Raw genomic sequence first — 23,558 nt, forward strand, 5'->3', positions numbered from 1 at the left:
AACTAGCCCTCATAACTTGTTTCTGATTCCAATACTCTCCTGTTACGGGAAACTGAAATCAAGGAATTAATATCAGGTGATTCAAAATCAATAAAAACTGCAGCAAACGCTGAGTTTTCAAAGTCAAGAATTCCTTTTGTGCCAAAAATGAAGACAGTAATCTGAGCAACAAGGGGAACTGATCAAGGAGAGTCCCATGGTATGAGAATAATGAAACCTCTAGAAATTTAGGAAACACCAAACCATTAAATTGGAGATGCTTATATATGCCAGGGTCTCTAACATATTACCATAGACATACCACCACTATAGGAAAAGAAGCCCTCCCTTCAACTGGTAATAGAACAATTGGAGTCTATAAAACTGGTATCCATGCCTGCATGCTAAGTCGCTTTAGTCGTGTCTGACTCTTTGTGACCTTATGGACCGTAGCCCGACAAGCTACTCTGTCCGTGGCAAGAATACAGGAATGGGTTAGCATGCCCTCCTCCAGGGGAATCTTCCCAACTCGGGGACTGAACCCATGTCTCTCATGTCTCCTGCATTGGCAGGCGGGTTCTTTAACACTAGTGCCACCTGGGAAGCCCATAAAATTGTTATGCTTAACATAAAAAAAAAAATAACAAAATCATTGTGAAAGGATAGAGCAAAGTGTAAAAAAGAACAGACATATGAAAAAAAAAAAACCTGGAAAAACTTTAAAAATACAGCCACTGAAATAAAGAAACCTTTGGGACAGTATGTACTGCAGTTTCCAATTAGTGATTCAGTGGATGCTAGGTAAAAGGTTACTGAGTACAGGATGTTTGTCTGGTGCCAGAGCATTGCTCCACAGATTATTGCATTAACATTTTGCAAAGGGAAAGCATATCTTTACATGGAGAAATGTGACAGTGGCCATTATAAGCAAAGGATTAAACAATGTCATCAATAGTGCAGTGCAGTTCAGTTCAGTTTAGTGGCTCAGTCATGTCTGACTCTTTGCCACCCCAGGGACTGCAGCATGCCAGGCTTCCCTGTCCATCACCAACTCCCGGAGCTTGCTCAAACTCATGTCCATCGAGTCAGTGATGCCATCAAGCCATCTCATCCTCTGTCGTACCCTTCTCCTCCTGCCTTCCATCTTTCCCAGCATCAGGGTCTCTTACAATGAGTCAGCTCTTCACAACAGGTGGCCAAAGTATTGGAGTTTCAGCTTCAGCATCAGTCCTTCCAATAAATATTCAGGGCTGATTTCCTTTAGGATTGACTGATTTGATCTCCTTGCAGTCCAAGGGACTCTCAAGAGTTCTCCAACACCACAGTTCAAAAGCATCAATTCTTCGACGCTCAGCTTTATGGTCTAACTCTCACAACCATACATGACTACTGGAAAAAGCATAGCTTTGACTAGATGGACCTTTGTCAGCAAAGTAATATCTCTGCTTTTTAATATGCTGTCTAGGTTGGTTATAGCTTTTCTTTCAAGGAGCAAGTGTCTTTTAATTTCACGGCTGCAGTCACCATCTGTAGTCATTTTGAAACCCCCAAAAGTGCAGTCTGTCACTGTTTTCATTGTTTCCCCATCTATTTGCCATGAAGTAATAGGACCAGATGCCGTGATCTTAGTTTATTGAATGCTGAGTTTTAAGCTAGCTTTTTCACTCTCCTCTTTCACCTTCATCAAGAGGCTTTTTAGTTCTTCTTCACTTTCTGCCATAAGAGTGGTATCATTTGCATATCTGAGTTATTGATATTTCTCCCTGCAATCTTGATTCAAGCTTGTGCTTCATCAGTCCCTTGGACTGCAAGGAGATCAAACCAGTCCATCCTAAGGGAAATCAGCCCTGAATATTCATTGGAAGGACTGATGCTGAAGCTGAAACTGCAATACTTTGGCCACCTAATGTGAAGAACTGACTCATTGGAAGAGACCCTGATGCTGGGAAAGATTGAAGGCAGGAGCAGAAGGGTACGACAGAGGATGAGATGGCTGAATGGCATCACCGACTCGATGGACATGAGTTTGAGCAAGTTCCGGAGCTGGTGATGGACAGGGAAGCCTGGAGTGCTACAGTCCATGAGGTGGCAAAGAGTCAGACATGACTGAACTGAACTGACTGATTGTTACCTTAAGGTAAGAACAAATAAGATGAAGAATCAGTTGGAACTATTGGGAATGAAAAATTTAATAGTTGAAACCCATACATGGATTGAATAGCAGAATAGTTACAGCTAAAACGAAATGATGAGCAATAAGATCAGGGTGAGGATTCATCCAAAAGGCATTAGGAAGGGATAAAGAAAACAAGAAAGAAAACAAATGAGCTCATTGTCTGTGACATACATTATTGGTGGTAATCCCACAGTCATTCCCAGCCCCCTTCTCCCTTACTCATCTCCACATTGGAGACTGAAAAAGAAGGGACTGCAATGAGGATCCTTTCCTTGTTATATCTCCTCCCCTTTTTAACTTGCCTTGTATGTGGATGTTTGTCTGGAGCTGTGACAGCTTTCTTGTGATCATGATGTAGGTTGCTAGTCATCAGTTCAAAAAAATGCATCATACTCAGGGCAACCAAGTAGGAAGGCAGGAAGAGCCCAAGAAGGTTCTTGGTGGCTGAACAGTTGAACTAATACCAGCAACCACCTACCAATCAGATTTCTTGCTGTGCAAATATAAAACAAAGCAAAACGAAACTCCACTTGTTTATTTATGCCACCATTGTTTGTGTTTTCTTTAATCAGCAACTGAAAACATACCTAACTAAAACATTCCTAACTGATGCCTTGTTCAATAATTTGGAAAAGGATTACGAAGTTGAGATTCAAAGAAATAAGAGAGGGGAAACGTTAGAAATCAGTGAAAAAGAAATTTTAAAAAGTATTTTGAAAACCTAATTGTGGACTTCCCTGGTGGTCCAGGGGTTAAGAATCCACCTGCTAATGCAGGGGACACAGGTTTGATCCCTGGTCTGGGAAGATTCCACATGCCTCAGGGCAACTAACTCCATGGGTCACACTAGAGAAAATCCATACACAACAACCAAAACCCAGCAAAGCCAAATAAAACAACAGGGTGATACTGGACAGGAAAACTGAACTTCCGGATACTGGTTACTTGTGTGACCAGAGAGGAAGGGGATGGGATTGGAGAGGAGTGGTCAGGGAATAATGCTAATAGAACAAGTCAGGTTCTGTTTCTTAATTTTTGTTGGGGATATTTAGCTTCTTCTTCTTCTTATTATTATTATTATTATGCCCAAGAATACAAGTTTAATATACTCTTTTATGTATCAAACACCTCATAATTTAAAAATAGAAAAAATAGATTTTAAAAATGGGGCACTTTCTGACCCCAGGAAAATAAAAAGTTATATATGGTAAGAAAGGTAATCACAGAAGTCTGCTTGGCTTAGCTCAAACATTATTGAATATTGAAATATAATCACATGAGGATGATGGGCATGGGGATGAGGGGGTGTGAGGGAGAAAACAACCTCATTTAACATGATGCTAAATGTCCACAAGACAAAATGCCTAAAATGTAATGGCTTGTGCTAAACCCCAAACCGAGACTTAATTACAGCTTGGGCTGTCCCAGAACAGGAATCTTAAACCAGTCAATCAGGAATTGCCTGATCAGCATTAGTAAAGTTATCTGCCGGATAGACCCCTGCCCTCCCCTAAAGGAAAGAAACCTTACCACAACCAACCCAATTTTTGGCCTAGTACAACTTCCTTGTTCCTGCTCCCTTTTGCCTATAAAAATGTTTCATCTTTTTTTTTTTTTTAAGTCTTTATCTTGTACAGCTCCTCCAAATTTATTACTATTAACTACTTTGGACAGTGCTCAATTCATGAATCATTGAAAAAAACCAATAAGATCATTAAAATTTACTCAGTTGAATTTTGTTTTTTAATATAAATCAAGAAGTTATGTTTAAAATTAGTGACTTAACCAACAAGGACCTACTGTATGACACAGGGGACTATGCTCAATATTTTGTAATAACCTATAAGGGAAAATAATCTGAAAAAGAATGTATATTTATAGCTGAGGCACTGCTGTATGCCTAAAACTAATACAATGTTGTAAATCAAGTATATGTCAATAAAAATTGTTTTAAAGCTTTTAAAAATAAAAAATAAATATAATTAGTGATCTAAGAGGCAATAGTATAGTCGTTATTCTGAAACACAGGCCTATATCCAGCAGAAGAAATAGCTGAGAGTTGACAGTAGTTGCTTCTGATAACAGAAATGGGTGTGAGGTGGGATGCAGAGAAAAAGTAACAGGTTTTTTTTGTTTTTTTTTTAAAATGTTATTTAGCACTATCTGCCATCTGCTTTGAATATTGCTTGTGGTGGTGGTGAGGAGACACTTACTGCTTCTGGAGATGTTGACAGAGCCTATGAAGGGACAAGTCAAGGTGTTACAGTTTTGGACTTCTGAGAAGAAATTCAGCTCCCATTCAGCACCGCACCAAGCCTTGTTGGGGCCAGTGTGAGAAAGCGGGAGAGACTCTATCTTGAAGCCTGTCATCCATATTAAAGACAGGATGTGAACTGGGCCTGAACACTGCCCAAGAGTTAGGAAACTGTTGCTAGTGAAAACCAGGTCTCCTGGAGACTTCCCTCCCTGCAGATGACAATGGAGATTGTAGTTGAGGTCAGGCTGCCCTTGTTAGATTAACCGTGGAGACATCCCTGCTTGATGTATAATCATTGTTCCCACTCTTTAAACCTTAATTGTTTGTTCTCCTAGCACCTACTTGTAAAACTCAATCAGATACAACAAAGAGGTTGCTAACATGTAACCAGTCATGTAGTGGGGGGTATAAAACTGGGCCTCTCAGAAACATCAGGGTCCTTGTTGGGAACTAATTCCCCGTGGACCCACTGGTGTAATAAACTCTTCTCCACTGTCCTGAGTGTCCTCCGAGGTGTTTTGAGACTCCAGATTCCACAACACCCTTACACCACTCTCTTCCACTGCTTGTATCATGATTACAGCATTTATGTCTTTCTGGGCACACAAATAATTTTCCCTAGACTGTGTGGTCTTTTTTTTCTTTTTAAGTTTTGAAGTGTAGTTGATTTGCAATGTGTTAATTTCTGCTATACAGGATAGTGACTCAGTTGTGTGTATATATATATATATATATATATATATATGTATGTATGTATGTATGTGTAAGTTCATATTCTTTCTCATTGTGGTTTATCACAGGATATTGAATATAGTTCCCTGTGCTATACAGTAGGACCTTGTTGTTTATTGGATTGTGTGCTCTTTGAAGACAACTTAGTTTGATTTGTCAGCCTGCCTCCTTCTTTCACTTTCCATTCTTTCTTATTGCCTGCCACCTCTCTTCCTCTCTTTCTGTCACATTTCATAGCCGTTCTACTTGTCTGTCTGTCTGTCTATCATCTTTGGCCCCCATGAGATGATTATACTCCTGGGTGCATGACATTATCATCAGTGATCTGTAAAAGTTTCTTCTTGCTATTTATTCATTTATCTGTTTATCTTTCATTATTTATTTTATTCTCATATCCCTCTCCCATTTGTCTTCTTCTCCCAGGTAACCATCCCTCTGTGTTTTTATTTTTTTAATTTTTTTTCTTTTTAAAAAAATTTATTTATTTTTATATTGAAGGATAATTGCTTTACAGAATTTTGTTTTCTGTCAAACCTCAACATGAATCAGCCATAGGTATACATTTATCCCCTCCCTCCTGAACCCTCCTCCCATCTCTCTCCCCATCCCACCCCTCCAGGTTGAAACAGAGCCCCTTGTTTTAGTTTCCATAGATGTGTACAGATGTGAGAGTTGGACCATAAAGAAGGCTGAGTGCTTAAAAATGTGATGCTTTTGAACTGTGGTGCTGGAGAAGACTCTTGAGAGTCTCTTGGCCAATGAGGAGATCAAACCAGTCAATCCTAAAGGAAATCAACCTTGACTAGTCATTGGAAGGACTCTTGTGGAAGCTGAAGCTCCAATACTTTGGCCACCTGATGCGAAGAGCAGGCTTATTGGAAAAGACCTTGATGCTGGCTAAGATTGAAGGAAAAAGGAGAAGAGGTGGCAGAGGATAAGATGGTTAGATAGCATCACCAACTCAATGGACATGAACCTGAGCAAACTCCAGGAGATAGTGGAGGACAGAGGAGCTGGCATGCTACAGTTCATGGGGTCACAAGGAGAGGAACATGACTTAAGTGACTGAATAACAGCAAATTATGGATGTGCATGGATTTTTAAAGTTATGTTAATGATATTGTATGGTGCATCTTATTTTTATCACTAAACATTCTTTTTAAAAAAAATTTTGTCCACTCCTTGAGACATGTGGGATCTTGGTTCCCCAACCAGGGATGGAACCCACGCCGCCTGCAGTGGAAGCACTGGAAGTGCTGAGTCTTAACCACTGACGGCCCTGGAAGTCCCTAAACATTCTGTTTTTTATGTAATATGAACATCTAACACATTATTTCCAACTGTTGTATAATAGTACATTTTTACCTACTAACCTCCTAGTGATGGATATCAAATTGTCTCCAACCCCCTGCACTCACCAAGGATGCTGCAGTTAATGCTTCATGAAATAAAATTAGGTCCTTATTTCACATCATGCAGACAAAAGAAAATCTAGGTCATTTGGAATTCAATTATAAAAACTTTAAAACTTTTAGAAGAAAATATGAATATATTTCTATAACAGGGTAGGGAAAGATTTCTTAAAATATGGAAAACTATAAAGTGAAAATTCATGAATTAAATAAACTTCTGTATGATAATAAACATTAAAAAACTGACAGTCTACAGGAAATAACTTGCAATACATATAAACTGTCAAAGGTTTAGTTTTCTGAATATGAAGAGTAAGAAATACAAACTGAGCTATCAGGGAGGCCCTATAAGTCAATAAGCAAAAGACAAAAACAACTTAAAAATGGATAAAAGACAAGAACAGGCAGTTCCTGGGGTGGGAAATCAATTACCAATAAATGAGACGATACTCACATATATTTCTCTCTATGTATGTTTTAAAAGATTACTTGTTACCTTAAGTGTCTGAGAGTTAACACACATCTTCTGGATTGAATTATTTATCATCCCAAGTACATGATTGATTGAAACAAGAATTTTCAACCTAAAAAGTAAAAATTTGTTGGAAACACATCTCCTAATGAGATGAACAAACTTTTATTTTTCAACTGGCTTACATAGAGTGAGACAGAGTTTGTCACCAGTTCTATGCCTATTTTTGTTTTCACAAGCAAAAGACTTAAGAAACCAGACTTCTCTGGTGGTCCACTGGTTAAGAATCAACCTGCCAATGGAGGGAGCACAGGTTCCATCCCTGGTCCAGGAAGATTCTATCTGGCAACTGGCAATTAGAGATAGCCCGACAGCAACAAAAACCCAGTATAGCCAAAACTAAATAAATACATAAAAGTTAAAAAAAATCTAAGAAACCTTAGAATAAATAGATGGGGATTGGAGAGAGGTTTTTGTTGTGGTGGTGGTTGTTGTTTTAATATATATGGTAATGTCAGTATATGTCCCTTTGTTGGATGTCCCAGGCATTGTGGCATACTTAAATAATGGAATATTGTGCAGAAAATAAAATGGATGAGCTGAAACTAGGTTTACAGATACCAACACAAATCCTAAAAATGTAATGTTGAATAAAAGAAGGAAGTTTCAGGGAATTTCCTGGCTGTCCAGTGGTTGGGACTCCATGCTTTCACTGTAGAGGGACTGGGTTCAATCTCTGGTCTGACAGCTAGGGTACTGCAAGCCCTGCAGCATAGCACCACCACCACCAACCCCCCACCCCCACTCCCAAAAAAAGCAAGGAAGTTAGAGAAGGATGGGAAGGTATGATATTTATACAAATTATAAAATTATTATTGGTGGATGGAAGACATACCAAGTTCAGAATAGTAGGTATCAGTGGATAGAAGGGGAGCAAAGGGGACTGAAGGGGGAAACAAATGCAGGCTTCAACTGTATATAGATAAGGTTTTGGTTCTAGTTTTGTTTTTACAAGAGAACATTCACACTTTGATTTATTTTAATAAGTTTAAATTCTTGAGTAGTACAGCATCACGCAGATTCTGTGCTCAATGGCCTTAGCTGGAAGGTTGCCTCAGAATTTGGCAGGAACCAAGATTTCCTGGGCACAAACTGCATTTCCTAGATTTCTCTCATTCGTTGGGTTTGCCACCAGGAGTCACTGTGCTGTCTTTGCTTTGTACACACAAGGAATTCTATTGCTTAGGGAGAATTTGGTTTCATCCTGAGCCTAAACATTTTCAGTTTTCTGAAGAGTTGTGTGCTCTCTTTGATTCGAGACCATGCTTAGAGCCAGCAAAAATGGCTTTGCACAAAGCCTTTTGGACGTATTCATCATTTTAAAGTCCTGTTCCCAGCCTCCACAGCCTCCAAAACAGAGGAAAGGGAGTTATGTAAGGTTTTCTTTACTTTCCAAACATATATAAAGCACATTTGAAGAAATGTTTATATCTATTAAGTCTTGAGTATCAGGTATGTTTTTGTCCTCGACACTTTTCTGTGGAGTTAGAAATAGTTTGTGATGAATTTTTAAAATAATAAAGAACCAGGGCTTCTCTGATGGCTCGGGGGTAAAGAATCCCCCTGCCAATGCAGTAAAGACAGGTTTGATTTCTGATCCCAGGAGATCCCACATGCCTTGGAGCAACTAAGCCTGCGCACCACAAAAGCAGCCTGTGCTCTAGAACCACAGCTGTGTGCTATGACTCCTGAAACCCTACAGTCTGTTGTCCCAACAAGAGAAGTCACCGAAATGAGAAGCCAGAGCACAACTAGAGTGTAGCCTTTGCTCAATACAACTAGAGAAAATCCCATGCAGCAATGCAGAAAATCCAGCACAGCCAAAAATAAGTAACATAAAATTATAAAAAAGAATTGAGAAGAGAGGAAGCAGAGACAAGGGGAAAAACTAAGAACTCTGTTTTAATACAGGAATTATTTCACCTAAGTGTAACCTGGTGTCTCTGTCATTTGAATCAACTTCAAGGTTTGTGAAGCATTGTTTAGATAATTACAAAAGTCATTAAAACTTTTATTGTGAAAATTAACTAATTGAAAGTGGTACCAGTTGATGTAAACGCATCCACACTAAAGTGTTACTACCCTTCTTGAGGGCGAGGCTCAGTGGAAACTAATTGTTTAGAATGAAAGTTCCACCTGTTCTCTTGCAGAGGCAGAAAATTTTTTTTTTTTTAATATTTCTGCCAGAATTTTTCTCTGAAATAAAACAATACAAAGTTTTTTCTCTGTTGTGGTTGATTGCTATATTCCAAAAGGAGATTGCCGTTGGCGGGTGCTGCAGGTTCATCCTCCCCTCTCCTCCTCCCCACTTCCTGCCCCCACTTTCTTTTTCAGCTTGGAGTTGATGGAGGCTACTTGGTCTGCAGGGATGAACCGGTGGGGAGGAGACACCTGGTGCTCTGAGGGGGCAGCGCAGCATGGGGATGGTCTCTGATGGGAGGAGGGCTGAGGAAGGGGCAGATGATGGGCACTGTTAGGTTGAGGGTGGGAAGATACGGCAATGGCTTCTGCTGTGAGGTCATCTGCTGAGCACTAGAGCTGGGGAGGAGGTGTGGGATGGTTTCGGTGAGAGAAAGTACATATAGAGTGGGAAGCAGAGCCAAGTAGAGACGCTTCGAGTAATAGCAGGACCTTCATCAGAGGCCTGGCTCAGTTATGTGATTTTTCCAGTAGTTCAGCTGTGGCAGGGTAGATACTGAAAAGGCAGGGGAATCTGAGGGTCAGAGTGGTGGGAGGAGAAGGAACTGCTGGTGAGCGGTTGGATGGAGGACCCGCTCCAGAAAGATCCTCATTGTGGTGGAGTTAATACTGCATCCTTTCGCTCCCATTCCTGCCACCAGGGAGTCGGGATCCTTCGTCTTACCTAACTGGATCTCCATCCCCCTCCCCTCTCACTCCTCAACCCCCTTATCTGTCCTGTAGTTCCTCTCTCTGGGATCTTCACTCTCTCCATCTGTACTGACTCCTTTCCAAGGGGTTTAAGCATGTTTAACACTCTCCTAATATTAACAAAAGGGCTTCCCTGGTGGCTCATGTGTGCATGCTAAGGCACTTCAGTTGTGTCCGACTTTGTGACCCTATGGACTGTAGCCTGTCAGGCTCCTCTGTCCATGGGATTCTCCAGGCAAGGATACAGGAGTAAGTCGCCATGCCCTTCTCCAGGGGAACGTCCTGACCCATAGATTGAACCTGGGTCCTCGGCATTGCAGGCAGTTTCTTTACCATATTAGCCACCAGAGAAGCCCAGCAGTAAAGAATCTGCTCTAAATGCAGGAGACGCAGGATACCCTGGTTTGATCCCTGGGTTGAGAAGGATCCCTGGAGGAGGAAATGACAACCCACTCCAGTATTCTTGCCTGGAGAATCCCCATGAACAGAGGAGCCTGGCAGGCTACAGTCCATGGGGATGCAAAGAGTCGGACACAGTGACTGAGCACACACACAATATTAACAAAAGAGGTGGAGGGAGGCTACCCTTAATCCCAAACCCTTTCCAGCTACAGTCTCTATTTGGCTTTTCAGGGCCAATGTCTCAGAAGAGTTGCCTGCTTTCTCTACCTCCATGGCCTTCAACGGCTCCCTAGTTGGACTTCTGTCAATGCCCCCCTGTTTACACACTCTGTGGTCATCAGCAACTTCCCTGCTGTTGAATCCAATGTGAAACCACTAGGTGGCATTTTGGGGGCTCTGAGGAACTCCGGTCCTTTATGTCTCAGGGCAGAAAAAATTCAGTGAGAGGCAAAATGATAGATAAGAAGTGACTTATTATTAACAGAATAGGACTCATGTGAAGCTTACAAGTGGGTGGGCGAGAGGCCCTGGGAACTTAGTGGGCTACAGTTTTAAAACCAAAGGAAAATTGGGGAGGGGGAGAAACACCTTCTTCCTCATTCTTGAGTAGGTGTCACACTTCCGTCATTAGCTCCTCCTCCAGGATGGGCAAGGGAGTTTTCTTGTCCCTACATGGTCAAGCCAGGACTGTAATGGCAATATGGAAAAATTACTCCAGATCTTAGTTACAGTGAAGGTCTTTACTTTGAAACGTCACCTTTCCATAAGCTATCCCCCCCTCCCCCTTTTTCCCCATAAGCTATTGTTTTTCATGCGTGCAGAGAGCATGTCCTAGGGGTCAGTAACTTACTGGGCTCACTGGGCAGAATGTGGGTCTCAGGCCACCATTGTTTTATTGCTTAGGGGCATGTCCCATGCTTCTGTTCCATGGTTTTGTTGCTAAGCAGGCCTGCTTGGTTTCGGTTAAGCAAATCTGCTTTCTTAAGTGATCATTAACTTACTATGGTCTCCCAAAGCCCCCTAAAGTTCCTTCCCCATCTAAAACGCCCTAATGGGATTTCTGAGCTAACTAACCCTATCCCTACTCAATGAACTTTGCAGTTGCCACCTCACTTGATCACTCATCCGATGGAACTGATGGATCTCGTCTTTTCTGCTGTTGATTTCTATGCTCTCCACACTGCTGCTTTTCCTCTGGCCTTCCTAATTTCACTGCTTCTGCTGCACCCCTCCCTTAGGCCACTGTTCTCTAGAGACTTATTCTAGCCTTGTTTTCTCTCCTTACTTTACACTCTTTCTCCTTGAGCAGTCCTGACCATCCCCTGGTCGAGGCTGCCTTTTATTTCTCTCTGGCTTTACTGCTCAGTCCTAAATCATTTTCCAAACTTCTTGTCCACCATTCAATCTCCATACTTTAGCCAGAATAGGTGTCCAGTGATTCTCAACTTAGCCTGCATCAGAATCACCTGGAAGACTGTTAAAACTCAGGTACCTGGGTCTTACCTGGAGTTTCTGATTCAGTAGGTCTGAGGTGTAGCCCAATCACTTGTATTTCTAACAAATACCCAGGTATATTGGGCTTCTCAAGTAGTCCAGTGGTAAAGAATTTGCCTGTGAATGCAGGAGATGCAAGAAACTCGAGTTGGATCCTCCGGTCAGGAAAAACCCCTGGAGTAGAAAATGGCAACTCTCTCCAGTATGCTTGCCTGGAAAATTCCATGGATAGAGGAGCCTGGTTGGCTGCTGTCCATGGGGTCGAAAAGAGTTGGGCACAACTGAGTGACTGAACACACACACCCAGGTATATTAGGTGTATTTTTTTAGGATACCGTAAGAAGACACCACAAACTTGGTGGCTTAGAAATTTATTGTCTGACAGCTCTGGAAGCCTCATGTAAACTAATTACATCTACAATGACTTTATTTCCAAATGAAGTCAGATTCTGAGTACTGAGGGTTTGCACTTCAACATATGAATTTAGTGGAGAAGGGGGGACGGGACACAATTCAACTCATAATATTGATAATACCAGATGATGCTGATGCAGCTTCAAAACACTAATTCGATCATATTATTCTCTTTTAATATTTTAATACTTTGGCCACCTGATGTGAAGAACTGACCCACTGGAAAAGACCCTGATGCTGGGAAAGACTGAAGGCAGGAGGCGAAGGGGACGACAGAGGATGAGATAGTTGGATGGTATCACTGACTCAATGGACATAAGTTTGAGCAAGCTTTGGGAGTTAGTGATGGACAGGGAAGCCTGGCGTGCTGCAGTCCATGGGGTCACAAAGAGTTGGACGTGACTGAGTGACTGAACTGAAATGATTCTCCTCTGAAGCTTTTCAGAGATTCCTCATTGCTCTCAAGGTAAATCCAAGGTCATGCATTGGCATTGGACCCGATCTGGTCCCTGTCACTTAGCCACTTGTCCTTTCACCACTTAGGCTCACACTGTTCAAAGTGCCTTTCTGCTGAGAACGCCCTCACCACCCTACTCCTGTGGATCCTTTCTTGCTCGGCCTATGTGTCACTGAAACAGTCATCAGTGCTCGTCATACACACTTGTCTCATGGGGCCTAGCACATGGTCTGACACAGTGTTCCATACATTTTTGTTGCATGAATGTATGAAAACAACTATTTTCAGGCATCTAGAAAATTCAATTTTAATTTTTTAATTCAAGAGCAATTTTATTTGAGTATTAAAATAAAATCTAAAATAGAGACACAACAAGGATATACTGTATAACAGGGAATTATAGCCATTATCTATAATCCATACTGGAGTATAATTTGGAAAAATACTGAATCAGTATGCTGTACACCTGAAACTAATATTATAAATCAAATATACTTCAATAAACAAAAAAAACAGGCATTCTGGTGCAGAGTCGAGCGGCGATGTGGTGCAGCTAGCATGTTGGGCGCTCCAATTCCCCCCAAGGAGACCCTCAAGGAGAGGAAGAAATTCTTTTTCAAGAAACCTTTCAAACTGAGTAGCCTGTCTTTCAAAAGAAATTGGAAGGAGGGTGAGGTGATTTGTCTGCCTCCTAACCCACAGAGGAAGAGCAGGAGCAGGCAGAGACCTGGTACTTAGAGTGAAGAAGGCACTGCCCAGGAAGGAAGTTTGCTGCCTTCCCCGTGAGCCAGGAGCCCGAGGTCCAAGGGGCAGAGGCTAATGCTGCCGCCAAAGGAGGAGAAGGGCTCCAGGCCGAAGAGTTATCCACTGCCTTGGGGTCCTATACCATGGAGGAAACAGGATGAATAGCTGTTTCATTCTGTGGCACGTGGGTGATCTCCAAGCTGCAAAAGCTGTGAGATCACTGCCTGGACCCCGTGCCCTGGCTGCCTTCCTGTGCCCAGAAGGAAGAAACTGTTGCCCCCTAGCCACATTCCCTCTCCTCCTCTCCCTCCTATGGATTCTCCCATCATCCATCTGGTCTTCCTCTTAAGGCCAATTTAAGATGGTTCCTTGCAGTTGCCCAAGTTAGGTTACTGATGTGAAATGCTCCTAGTCCTAGCCCCACCTCCTTCCCTGTCCCCACCAGGAAGAAGGCAGTTGCTGGTTTTCTTTCCCAATTCTTAACAAGTAGGTTATGTTTGCTGCTCAAATTCCTGAGCCAGATGTGGGGGTGTGTACATTCCCAAATCCTGAGTGTTCTGCCTTCCCTTGAGTTTTTAGACTAGTGACACCTGGGCTGAGGAGGACACAGCCCCTGTCTAGGTTTTTGTAAGTGTCTTAACTGAAGTTCAAACCTCCAATAAACCGAGTCTCTTTTTCTACTTAGTAAGCAAGTATTAAGCTTGGGTTAGGGGAAGGTCTGTAACGTGAAACAACGTCCTGTCTTTTTCTTTTCTTTCCTCCCATTGTTGTCAATAACTTTTATTGGCCAAACCCCAGATTTGTACTTTTCTTTTTTCTGACTGCTAAAACCATTTTTTTCTCCCTCCTGGTTTTACTGTAACATTTAGGAAAGGAATAGATGTCATCCCTTAAAAAAAGATAAAATCGAATTTTCTCGTTGGACCCTGCGTCTATTCTCTTGCCGATCTGGCTTCTGTTCCGCCCCCTAGTGGTGGCTCTAGTCGTGTCTTAAATTTTAAGGCATTTCCTGACGTGCGAAGTTGGTGAGTCAACTTCATTTACATACCCACAATGCATTGCATTCAGGAGCGCGCCTACTTTAAAGACTAGATCTTTTTTTCCTTTTTATTTCTCTCCTACTTCTGAAAAATTAGGATATTTTCATAGAATTATCTGAGATAAGGGCAGAACTTACTCGCTTTTTGGGCGGGTATATAGTTACCATTGCTGTTTTAGGACTTATGGTTAACCGAGCACTGTGTGCCGGAACTCTGCAGCATACTCTGGTTTCTCTTCAGATCGTATAAATCTTTCGCCTTTTACTAAAGATTTCCGTGGAGAGGAACAATTCTGAGTCTTAAACCAATTTTTTGAGGCCTTGCTTTTTGCGAGGCTCATAAACTTGTTTAAAAATAGACAATAACTTAAGCATAGTTCAATACGCTTTTTGAGTATGTATGCATTTGTAGTGCTTGTGTAAGTTTTGTTTATTGTTTGTTTGGAGACAAGCAATACAAAGCCGTCTTTGAGACAGAAGAGGTCTCAGTGATAAATCGGCCGTTGAGGAACTGCTTAAGTTTTCTGTCTGTTTTCCCAGTGACCGCGCAGTCATAAATGATGGGAGCACATTATCACAGAACTGGAAGCTACATTTTGTCATGAGAGTTTAAAATTTGCTCTGTGAAGGCCACCAAACATAAATTTGGATAGTCTTCTATGCCTGGCACGGGGCTTGGCATAGAAAAGTCACCTGTTCAATAGGTGTTTGCTACTTGTGAAAAATTCGGTTAACCCGGTTTTGTTTAGGCCTTGAGTTAAATTTCAGGCTTGGGCATAATCTGTTCACGATTTTCACGAGGGAGATACCTAAGCATGGCAGGCAGGCAAGAACCCCACCCACTCTGGGGCTGTGGTTTCTAATTAGTGCACTTGGTGTATGCTTTAAAATTGGAAATCCTGGAAATTCCTTGATGGTCCAGTGGTTAGGGTTATATGCTTTCTCTGTAGGATGTACAGGTTTGATCCGTGGTTGTGGAGCTAAGGTCTTGAAAGCTGTGTGGCACAACTGGAAAAAAAATAAGTCCTCAAGATTATCTGTAATTTCCAGTTTTTATTCGGATCAAGACAGCAAGTTTAAAAAAAAAATTGCTATAAATTTGAACTTTAAAAATAAGCTTATACTACATGACAGCTGGGCTTCCCCCATAGCCCAGTTGGTGAAGAATGTGCCTGAAATGCAGGAGACCAGGTTCGATTCCCGGGTCAGGAAGGTCCCTTAAAGAAGGAAATGGCAATCCACTCTAGTATTCTTGCTTGGAGAATCCCCTGGACAGCGGAGCCTGGCAGGCTACTGTCCTTGGGGGTTGCAAGAGTTGGACACGACTAAGCCACTATCACCAACCACCACATGACAATCAAGTGCAAATTAATACAAACCTTAACTGGATACTGAACAAAAAACAAAATTAGAGTTCTGGTGGTCAGAGATCTAGAATTAAGGTGTTGACAGGGGTGCATTCTTTCTAGAAGCTTGGGAAGTCGGGGGAAGATTCTATGTCTTTGCTTTCAGAAAGCTGCCTTCATTCCTTGGCCTGTGCAACCTTCTGTGCATTACTCTAAACCTTTTGCTTCTGTTATGTCATCTCCTAACTAACTATGGATTGTCGTGCCCTATAAAGACCTTTGTACTTATCTGGAACCCACCTAGATAATCCAGGAGGATCTTCCCATCTCAAGATCCTTAATCACACCTGTAAAATTCCTTTTACCACATGAAGTAACACATTTACAGGTTCTTGGGAATAGGATGTAGATGCATTTGGAAGCCATTACTTAGACTACCACAATAATGATACAGTAATTATGTAGGAGGATGTCCTTATTCTTAGTAGAAACATAATGTGAAGTTTTTAGTAGTCAAGTTTTTAGTTGTCAAATGTCATATCTGAAACTTTTTTTTTTTTCCTCTAAGGCATTTTATTTGTACGTATTACATCCCTAGAAAAAGAATCCAAGGATTTTCCCTCCTGTATGTTTTCGTCTTGCTTCTTCATGGTCCATGATGCCAGCTGAGGTTGTCAGTACAATGAAACCAAACTGACAGGATGGGAGCAGGTTATTCTGCCATTTTTCTAGATCTTTGAGTTGTACATCAAATCTGGGGCTGATCACTCCACACTTATTTAGCCTGCCTGTGAGGTTCACAACAATTTTCCCAGCCCTGTGATCATCAATGATTTCAAATTCGCCAATGTAACCATGCTTCATCATCACTGTTAGAAACCTGACGATGACCTTGGAGCACGGCCGAATAAGCATCTGGCGTTTGCCTCTCTTTTTGGCGTTGTTGATACTCTTGAGAGCATCAGCCAGGACATTCATGCGCACCATTCTGGCGGCACGGAAAGATGGCGGAAAGAGGACGGGAGGGGCGGGCGCACGGAATTATGGGTTCCTGAAACTTCCAGAGAGCCCAGTAAATAGAAAATGTGTCAAAGGGTCTAGGTATTCACTGTATTATTCTTTCAACTTTTTTGGTAATTTTGAACTTTTGAAAGTTAAAAGTTGGGGTGGGGGATAAATGTATATTAATAAATTTCATGTAATGTGTATTTGTTTTAGATATTTGTAGTATACTTAAGATTTCATTTTAAAACATTCCATTGTTATTAAACTATTATACCAGAGTTTTGGATTTTTTCCTGTATTTTTTTTATTTTATAATTATTAACATTTCCAAAAATTTCTGGGGTACTGTTTTTAAAATAATTCTATAAAAAGAAAGGTTATTTCAAGACTAAAAACAGTAAGAAAGACTAGACACCAAAGGACAGGACATATTTTTAAAATAGGAAATTCATTTAGCTTTAAGGAAAACATGCTGGGTATTTTGTTAACTTTTCTTTCCTCCCTCTGCCCAAATAGAGGAAAGTGGATCTGCCCAAATAGAGGAAAGTGGAGGCTCAAAATCCCAGTTAGGGGTGAGGCTAGGTAGTCTTTGACGACAACATCCGGGCCAGTGCTGCCCTCTTGTGGCATCCTAGAGAATTACTGCCATCTGATTTCATTTCCTCTGACCTTGAGGGACAATTCCCTGACAATAACTCAGTATTTCATTCATGTGTGCCAGGCACTATTCTCAACATTTGGGAAATATCAGTAATGAAAACAAATATCCCTGCTTTACTGGAGCTTACATTCAGGTAGGGAGACAGATAATAGTAAAAAAATACATAAATAAGTGATATGGAATAAACAGGTGAGTAGCAGGGGTTAGGTATTAAGAGTACAGGGACTGGTAGTGTGGGATGCCACTAAAAAAAAGAGTAACCCTCACTGAAAAGCTGACTTTTGTGTAGAGAATTGAAAGAAGGTGAAGAAATCAGCCATGCAGATTTCTAGGAATGGGGTGAGAATTCTAGGAATAGAACCTCTTTCAAGTGTTCAACAGAAAAGCCTGCACAAAAGTCCTAAATCATGAGTTTCTTTGTCAGTTTGAAGAACCACACACTGCCAATGCAGGAGACACAGATTCAATCCCTGGTTCAGAAAGATCCCACATGCCCCTGAGCAACTAAGCCTGTGTTCCACAACTATGCGGCCTATGCTCTAAGGCCTGGGAATAGCAACTACTGAGCCCATGTGCAAAAACTACTGAAGTCCTAGAGCCTGTGATCTGCAACAAGAGAAGCCACACAATTAGAAGCCTCAAGATTGGAGAGTAGCCCCTGCTAAGATAATGTCTTAGGAGATAACCTTCCTTCTTGATCTTGTAAGGGGCCATGATGACCCAGGACCCACTACTTGCATTGTAGGTGTGAATGGCATTGTATACATCATTTATTTATTTATTTATTTTTGTATACATCATTTAATGTACAGCCTTCTGTCTCAAAAACTCATGTAATAAGTTTGCCTTGACGTTTAACTAGCAGAACAATTCTCAGAGCTTTCTGAGAGGCTGTTCCCAGGTTATAATCCTCAATTTGGCTAGAATAAAACTTTCCATTTCTTTCTTAGATCTACTGATTAAATTTTTCGTTGACAACAAAATGAGGTGGAAATGTTTAGCTGGAAAGAGAAATAGGGGAGTCATTGTATATAAGTGGTATTTAAAGTGATAGGGGGACTTCCCAGGCAGTCCAGTGGTTAAGATTCCATGCTTCTACTGCAGGAGGCAAGGATTCTAACCCTGGTCAGAGAATGCCTCATGACATGGCCAAACAAAATTAAAAATAAATACAAGTTAAAAAAATTAAGTGATGGAATCACCAGGGTGTAAATATAGAGAAGAGGCTCAAGGTCAAAGTCCTGCCTCCCTCTACCTTGAAGGAAGCTGGGTTGAAAAGGAGGAATCCATAAAAACGCTTTCCAGGTGGCTCAGTGGAAAAGAATTCGCCTGTGATGCAGGAGACACAGTGATGTGGGTTCAATCCCTGGGTTGGGAAGATGTCTTGAAGGAGGAAATGGCAACCCTCTCCAGTATACTTGCCTGGGCAATCCCATGGAAAGAGGAACCTGGCGTGGACTACAGTTCATGGGATCGAAAACAGTTGGACATGACTGAGCCTGCATGCTTGATCAATCGGCATAGAGAATGAAAGAAAGCAACCAGAGAAGCAGGAGAGAACCCAGGTGGGTGTGGTGTCCTGGAGGTGAGAGTGCAGGGGCCAGCAGGGACTGGAGGTGAGGCCCACTCTTCACGATATCTCCTTGAATCTTCTAGGAGGCTGGTGGTCCTTCCCTTCTGACCAGCTTTTTTCCTTGATGAGCAGAGACGCCCTGGTCCATCATCACAGCTCTCACTGGATCTCCCTCTGCCCTCCACACATGGACACCAGACAGACAGCAAGACTTGTTTATTGAAGACTTCCCAGCCGGCTCTCTCTCCCCGACTGGAGGGCAGAACCCCCAGCTTCCCACCGAGGCTAAGCGGAATCAACAGGAGCTTGACTGTGACTCCTCCCTTCTGCCAGGCTTCCCTGCTACATAGCCTCGGCTTCCTGGCTTGCCTCCGGGGCTCCTTTTCCCGCCTCTTCCTCCTTTTCTTCCACGTCCTCCTTCTGGAAGTGTGTGCTGTAGGCCCCCTGATCCTCATTAGGATGGCCAACGTAAAAGCTCATGTCGCTGTAGGAGAGGCCGCTGAGGTGCAGCGCTGGAGGCAGGGAGATGAGCCTGAGACTGGGTGCCGCTGCACCTCTGGCCCAGGCCCCCTCGCTCCCCACTCACCTCTGGCGACATTGACTTTGTTGGCCGCCAGGATGTCCGCCTGAATGCTATCTATTTTCATGTACAGATTCTCGGCATTGCTCTGGGGACAGAAGCAAGGGGAACCTGGCTAGATGCCAGGGGAGCCTGGACTTGGAGTTGGGCGTGGGCAGAGGGAGGCTGCAGGCTGCAGTCAGGCTCTTAGCCTGTCAGGATGGGCCGGAAAGGGCACGGAAGGGTGCCTGGTGGAGAAGCCCAAGCAGAGCAGTCCCTTCCGTCGTCCGCCCCAGCCGGATCTTGTGTGGGGTGTCCATGGAGGGGCGAGGGGAGGGCGTGAGCTGCGGCAGGCGCAGGGCCACTGTTCTGTCCCACTCACTAGGAAGAGCTTGTAGAGTTCCTCCCCCATGGTCTTGCGCACGTGCTCCTCCACCACCTGGAATAACTCCACGAAGTACTGCGGTGGGCGGGCGGGGATGCGGCGTGACTGCAGTGCCCGCGCGCCGTGCCCGCCCTCCGCCCCGCCGCCCCGTGCACCTTCAGCGTGAGGCTGGCCTGCCGCTGGCTGTTGCTGTGATCCGTGTTGCCCATGGCGGCCATCAGGCTGTGTACCACCCGCAGGTGCAGCATCTCCTCGGCCAGGGTCGTGTTGTGGCGCGCCAGGATCCTGGGCGGGGGTGGGGGTGGGATTCGGGCTGCGGTGGTAGGGTGGGACCCTTCGGCGGCTGGAGCCCTCCCCCAGCGCGCGGGCACCGCTGAGCCCGGCTTGCAGTATCCGCCCACCACCTGCGGCCCGCTTACCTGATGGCCTTGGCGGCCGCGGCCTGCTGCAAAAACAGCGGCAGGTGGGCGGTGAGCTGGAGGACCGAAGAGTCTGGAGGAGGGAGTGGCCGTGAGCTTGGGAGGAACCCGCCTCTCCCTCCTACCCCGCCAGGGCCCATCCCCCAACCCAAGCGGATCCCTACCGCTGACGATCTCGGAGTGCAGTTTGCGGGTCTCCTTGAAGGGCGGTATCAGTAGCGCTACGAGGCCCTTGAGCAGCGCCGGGCGCACGTCGTAGTTGACCAGGTCCTTTATCAGCTCGATGGCTGGGGAAGGCAGAGGCGCTGGAGAGGCCGGCCGCTCCACTCACTCCCCACCCCCGCGGGGAAGCACCCTCCCCCTTCTTTATCGACCTTTCGTAGCACCTCTTTCTGGCCCAACAATGTGTCAGGCATAGGGGCAGCTGGCCCTGCCCTCCTGGAACTGGTGGTTAATGGAGAGAGGGAGGAGGGGGCCGAGGTCCCCCGGTAATTAACAGAAGCAGCTAGAGCGGGAGGACGAAGCGTTTGAGGCTTAGAGGCTGAAAAAGCTGAAGGCCGCGCAGAGGCAGGGCCGCCTCCCGCCTTTGCGGAATCGAGTAGATTTTGTGGAGGAGGGAGACAGGATGGGGAAAGACAGGGTGTGAGAAGGAGACAGAGCAGGTGGGTCGGGATGTGTGGCAGAAAATGAGAAAAGAGGCAAGGCTGATAGAAATTTAGAGAAACGGAGTTTCTGACGAACCCTTGTCGAGGCCTTGTTTGCCCAGGCTCTGGGCTGAGCGCTCTCGGTATCCCCCCGCCGCTCGCCGGCCGGGACCGACGAGGTCCGCTCTGCACCAGCACGACGACTGTTTATCCCCATTTTACGTTTGAGGGGCTCAGGCCCAGAGGGGGAAAGCACTTGCCTAGGGTACCACAGCGAGGAAGTGGTGGAAGCAAAAGGAGGGAAAGATTGGGTTAGGAAGGAGGGGGGGACTAGAATTATTGAGGGGATTTTCTGTAGCTACTTCCCAGTCGTTCCAGCTTTGACTCAGCCTTTCGGCCAATCTGGATAGGAAGCCGACTGTGCCCCTAGACCAGTTTGGTGATAAGTGCTGTAAACGGGGTCCGTGAGCTGTGGGAGTACCTGGGAAGATGGCGGAGGGCGGAATATTTTTGTAAGAAAAAGGAACCAGAGGGAGACAGGGATGGTAATGCGGTAGTACACTGGATAAACACGGCGGGTGGGGTGGGGTACGGCGGGGCTTGCAGCGTGGAAGACAGAAATGCTCTATCCTTCAGCTTGAGAATCAGGGCCACCAGTCTCTCCGCTTACTCCGAGGGGCAAAGTTGTTTCCCTGATTAGCTTATTTGCATATCAAAATGCAACGTTATATTATCTGTTTTAATAACTAAAGTTACCCGTTTTATTTTCTTGTTAGGACATCTTACCCAGTAAGAACATGGTGATGATGATGGTTTAGTCGCTAAGTCACGTCCGACTCTTGCGACCCCATGGACTGGAGCCCACCGGGCTCCTCTGTCCATGGGATCTTCCAGGCAAGAATACTGGAGTGGGTTGCCATTTCCTTCTCCAGGGGAATCGTCCAGACCCAGGAATGGAACCCGGGTCTCCTGCATTGCAGGCTGATTCCTGCATTGGAGGCGGATTCTTTACTGACAGTTACCAGGGAAGTAAGAACAATTTAGGGATAATTCTCTACAATGGAAGAAAGGCTTTTGTTGGTAGATGCAAAGGCAACACATGTCATAAGGGTGTATCTGGGAGAATGGGCACTGATGGTAGAGAAATACATGCTTTCATGGTTCACTTTGCCCTCTGGTTACTTTTTATGTCTTAGCAAAGACTTCTGTGAAGAAGAACAATTGAGACTGGTGGTGTGATCTTTTGAGGTTTTACTTATATGAAGCTAAATATGTAGACTTTGTGGACTTCTAGGTAGCTGAGTGGTAAGGAATCTATCTGCCAAGGAGACAGTTTCAATCCCTGGGTCGGCCAATCAAAAAATGGGCCAAAGAACTAAACAGACATTTCTCCAAGGAAGACATACAGATGGCTAAGAAACACATGAAAAGATGCGCAACATCACTCATTATCAGAGAAATGCAAATCACAACCACAATGAGGTACCATTATACGCCAGTCAGGATGGCTGCTATCCAAAAGTCTTCAAGCAATAAATGCTGGAGAGGGTGTGGAGAAAAGGGAACCCTCTTACACTGTTGGTGGGAATGCAAATTAGTACAGCCACTATGGAAAACAGTGTGGAGATTTCTTAAAAAGCTGGAAATAGAACTGCCATATGACCCAGCAATTCCACTTCTGGGCATACACACCAAGGAAACCAGATCTGAAAGAGACATGTGCACCCCAATGTTCATCGCAGCACTGTTTATAATAGCCAGGACATGGAAGCAACCTAGATGCCCATCAGCAGACTAATGGATGAGGAAGCTGTGGTACATATACACCATGGAGTATTACTCAGCCATTAAAAAGAATTCATTTGAATCAGTTCTAATGAGATGGATGAAACTGGAGCCCATTATACAGAGCGAAGTAAGCCAGAAAGATAAAGACCATTATAGTATACTAACACATATATATGGACTTTAGAAAGATGGTAACGATAACCCTATATGCAAAACAGAAAAAGAGACTCAGATGTATAGAACAGACTTGTGGACTCTGGGAGAAGGCGAGGGTGGGATGTTTCAAGAGAACAGCATTGAAACATGTATATTATCTAGGGTGAAACAGATCACCAGCCCAGGTTGGGTGCATGAGACAAGTGCTAGGGCCTGGTGCACTGGGAAGACCCAGAGGGATCGGGTGGAGAGGGAGGTGGGAGGGGGGACCGGGATGGGGAATACATGTAAATCCATGGCTAATTCATTTCAATGTATGACAAAAACCACTGCAATGATGTAGTAATTAGCCTCCAACTAATAAAAATAAATGGAAAAAAAAAAATCCCTGGGTCGGCAAGATCTTCTGGAAAAGGAAATGGTAACCCACTCCAGTATTCTCTTGCCTGGAAAATCTTGTGGACAGAGGAGCCTGGTAAGCTACATAGTCCATGG

The 23,558-nt window shown here is 43.9% G+C and overlaps 2 protein-coding genes, 1 long non-coding RNA gene and 1 other non-coding gene across 12 annotated transcripts in view; 2 read left to right on the plus strand and 2 right to left on the minus strand.

The window, feature by feature from the left end:
• The window catches only part of LOC110139525 (uncharacterized), a 38,213-nt gene extending 33,304 nt beyond the window's left edge, over positions 1-4,909 (plus strand). For 5 of the 6 annotated variants that reach the window (XR_011487900.1, XR_011487904.1, XR_011487905.1 and 2 more), the window contains 2 exons: positions 1,761-2,116; positions 4,313-4,909. This is a non-coding gene — a long non-coding RNA (uncharacterized lncRNA). The remainder of the gene's footprint in view (positions 1-1,760; positions 2,117-4,312) is intronic. The other variant, XR_011487903.1, reaches the window with a different exon arrangement.
• Positions 4,910-13,045: 8,136 nt separating this feature from the next.
• LOC139035251 (small ribosomal subunit protein uS8-like) lies at positions 13,046-16,907 on the minus strand. The gene has a single exon (XM_070468273.1). It carries the CDS (start codon positions 16,858-16,860, stop codon positions 16,468-16,470), a length of 393 nt encoding a protein of 130 aa, XP_070324374.1. The 5' UTR covers positions 16,861-16,907; the 3' UTR covers positions 13,046-16,467.
• On the plus strand, positions 14,749-14,865 carry LOC139035403 (U5 spliceosomal RNA). The gene has a single exon (XR_011488050.1). It is a non-coding gene; the product is annotated as a U5 spliceosomal RNA (small nuclear RNA).
• A 2,406-nt stretch (positions 16,908-19,313) lies between the features above and the next one.
• The window catches only part of ARMH1 (armadillo like helical domain containing 1), a 60,662-nt gene continuing 56,417 nt past the window's right edge, over positions 19,314-23,558 (minus strand). For 3 of the 4 annotated variants that reach the window (XM_020897466.2, XM_020897464.2, XM_020897465.2), the window contains exons 8-13: positions 20,640-20,762; positions 20,476-20,548; positions 20,212-20,341; positions 20,054-20,131; positions 19,699-19,780; positions 19,314-19,624 (exon numbers count right to left, since the gene is read on the minus strand). In XM_020897466.2, coding sequence (XP_020753125.1) covers positions 19,455-19,624; positions 19,699-19,780; positions 20,054-20,131; positions 20,212-20,341; positions 20,476-20,548; positions 20,640-20,762 — 656 coding nt within the window. In that variant the 3' untranslated portion in view covers positions 19,314-19,454. The remainder of the gene's footprint in view (positions 19,625-19,698; positions 19,781-20,053; positions 20,132-20,211; positions 20,342-20,475; positions 20,549-20,639; positions 20,763-23,558) is intronic. The other variant, XM_070468270.1, reaches the window with a different exon arrangement.

This window comes from Odocoileus virginianus, chromosome 5 (assembly GCF_023699985.2).
Source record: "Odocoileus virginianus isolate 20LAN1187 ecotype Illinois chromosome 5, Ovbor_1.2, whole genome shotgun sequence".
In the NCBI taxonomy this organism is placed as follows: domain Eukaryota; kingdom Metazoa; phylum Chordata; class Mammalia; order Artiodactyla; family Cervidae; genus Odocoileus; species Odocoileus virginianus.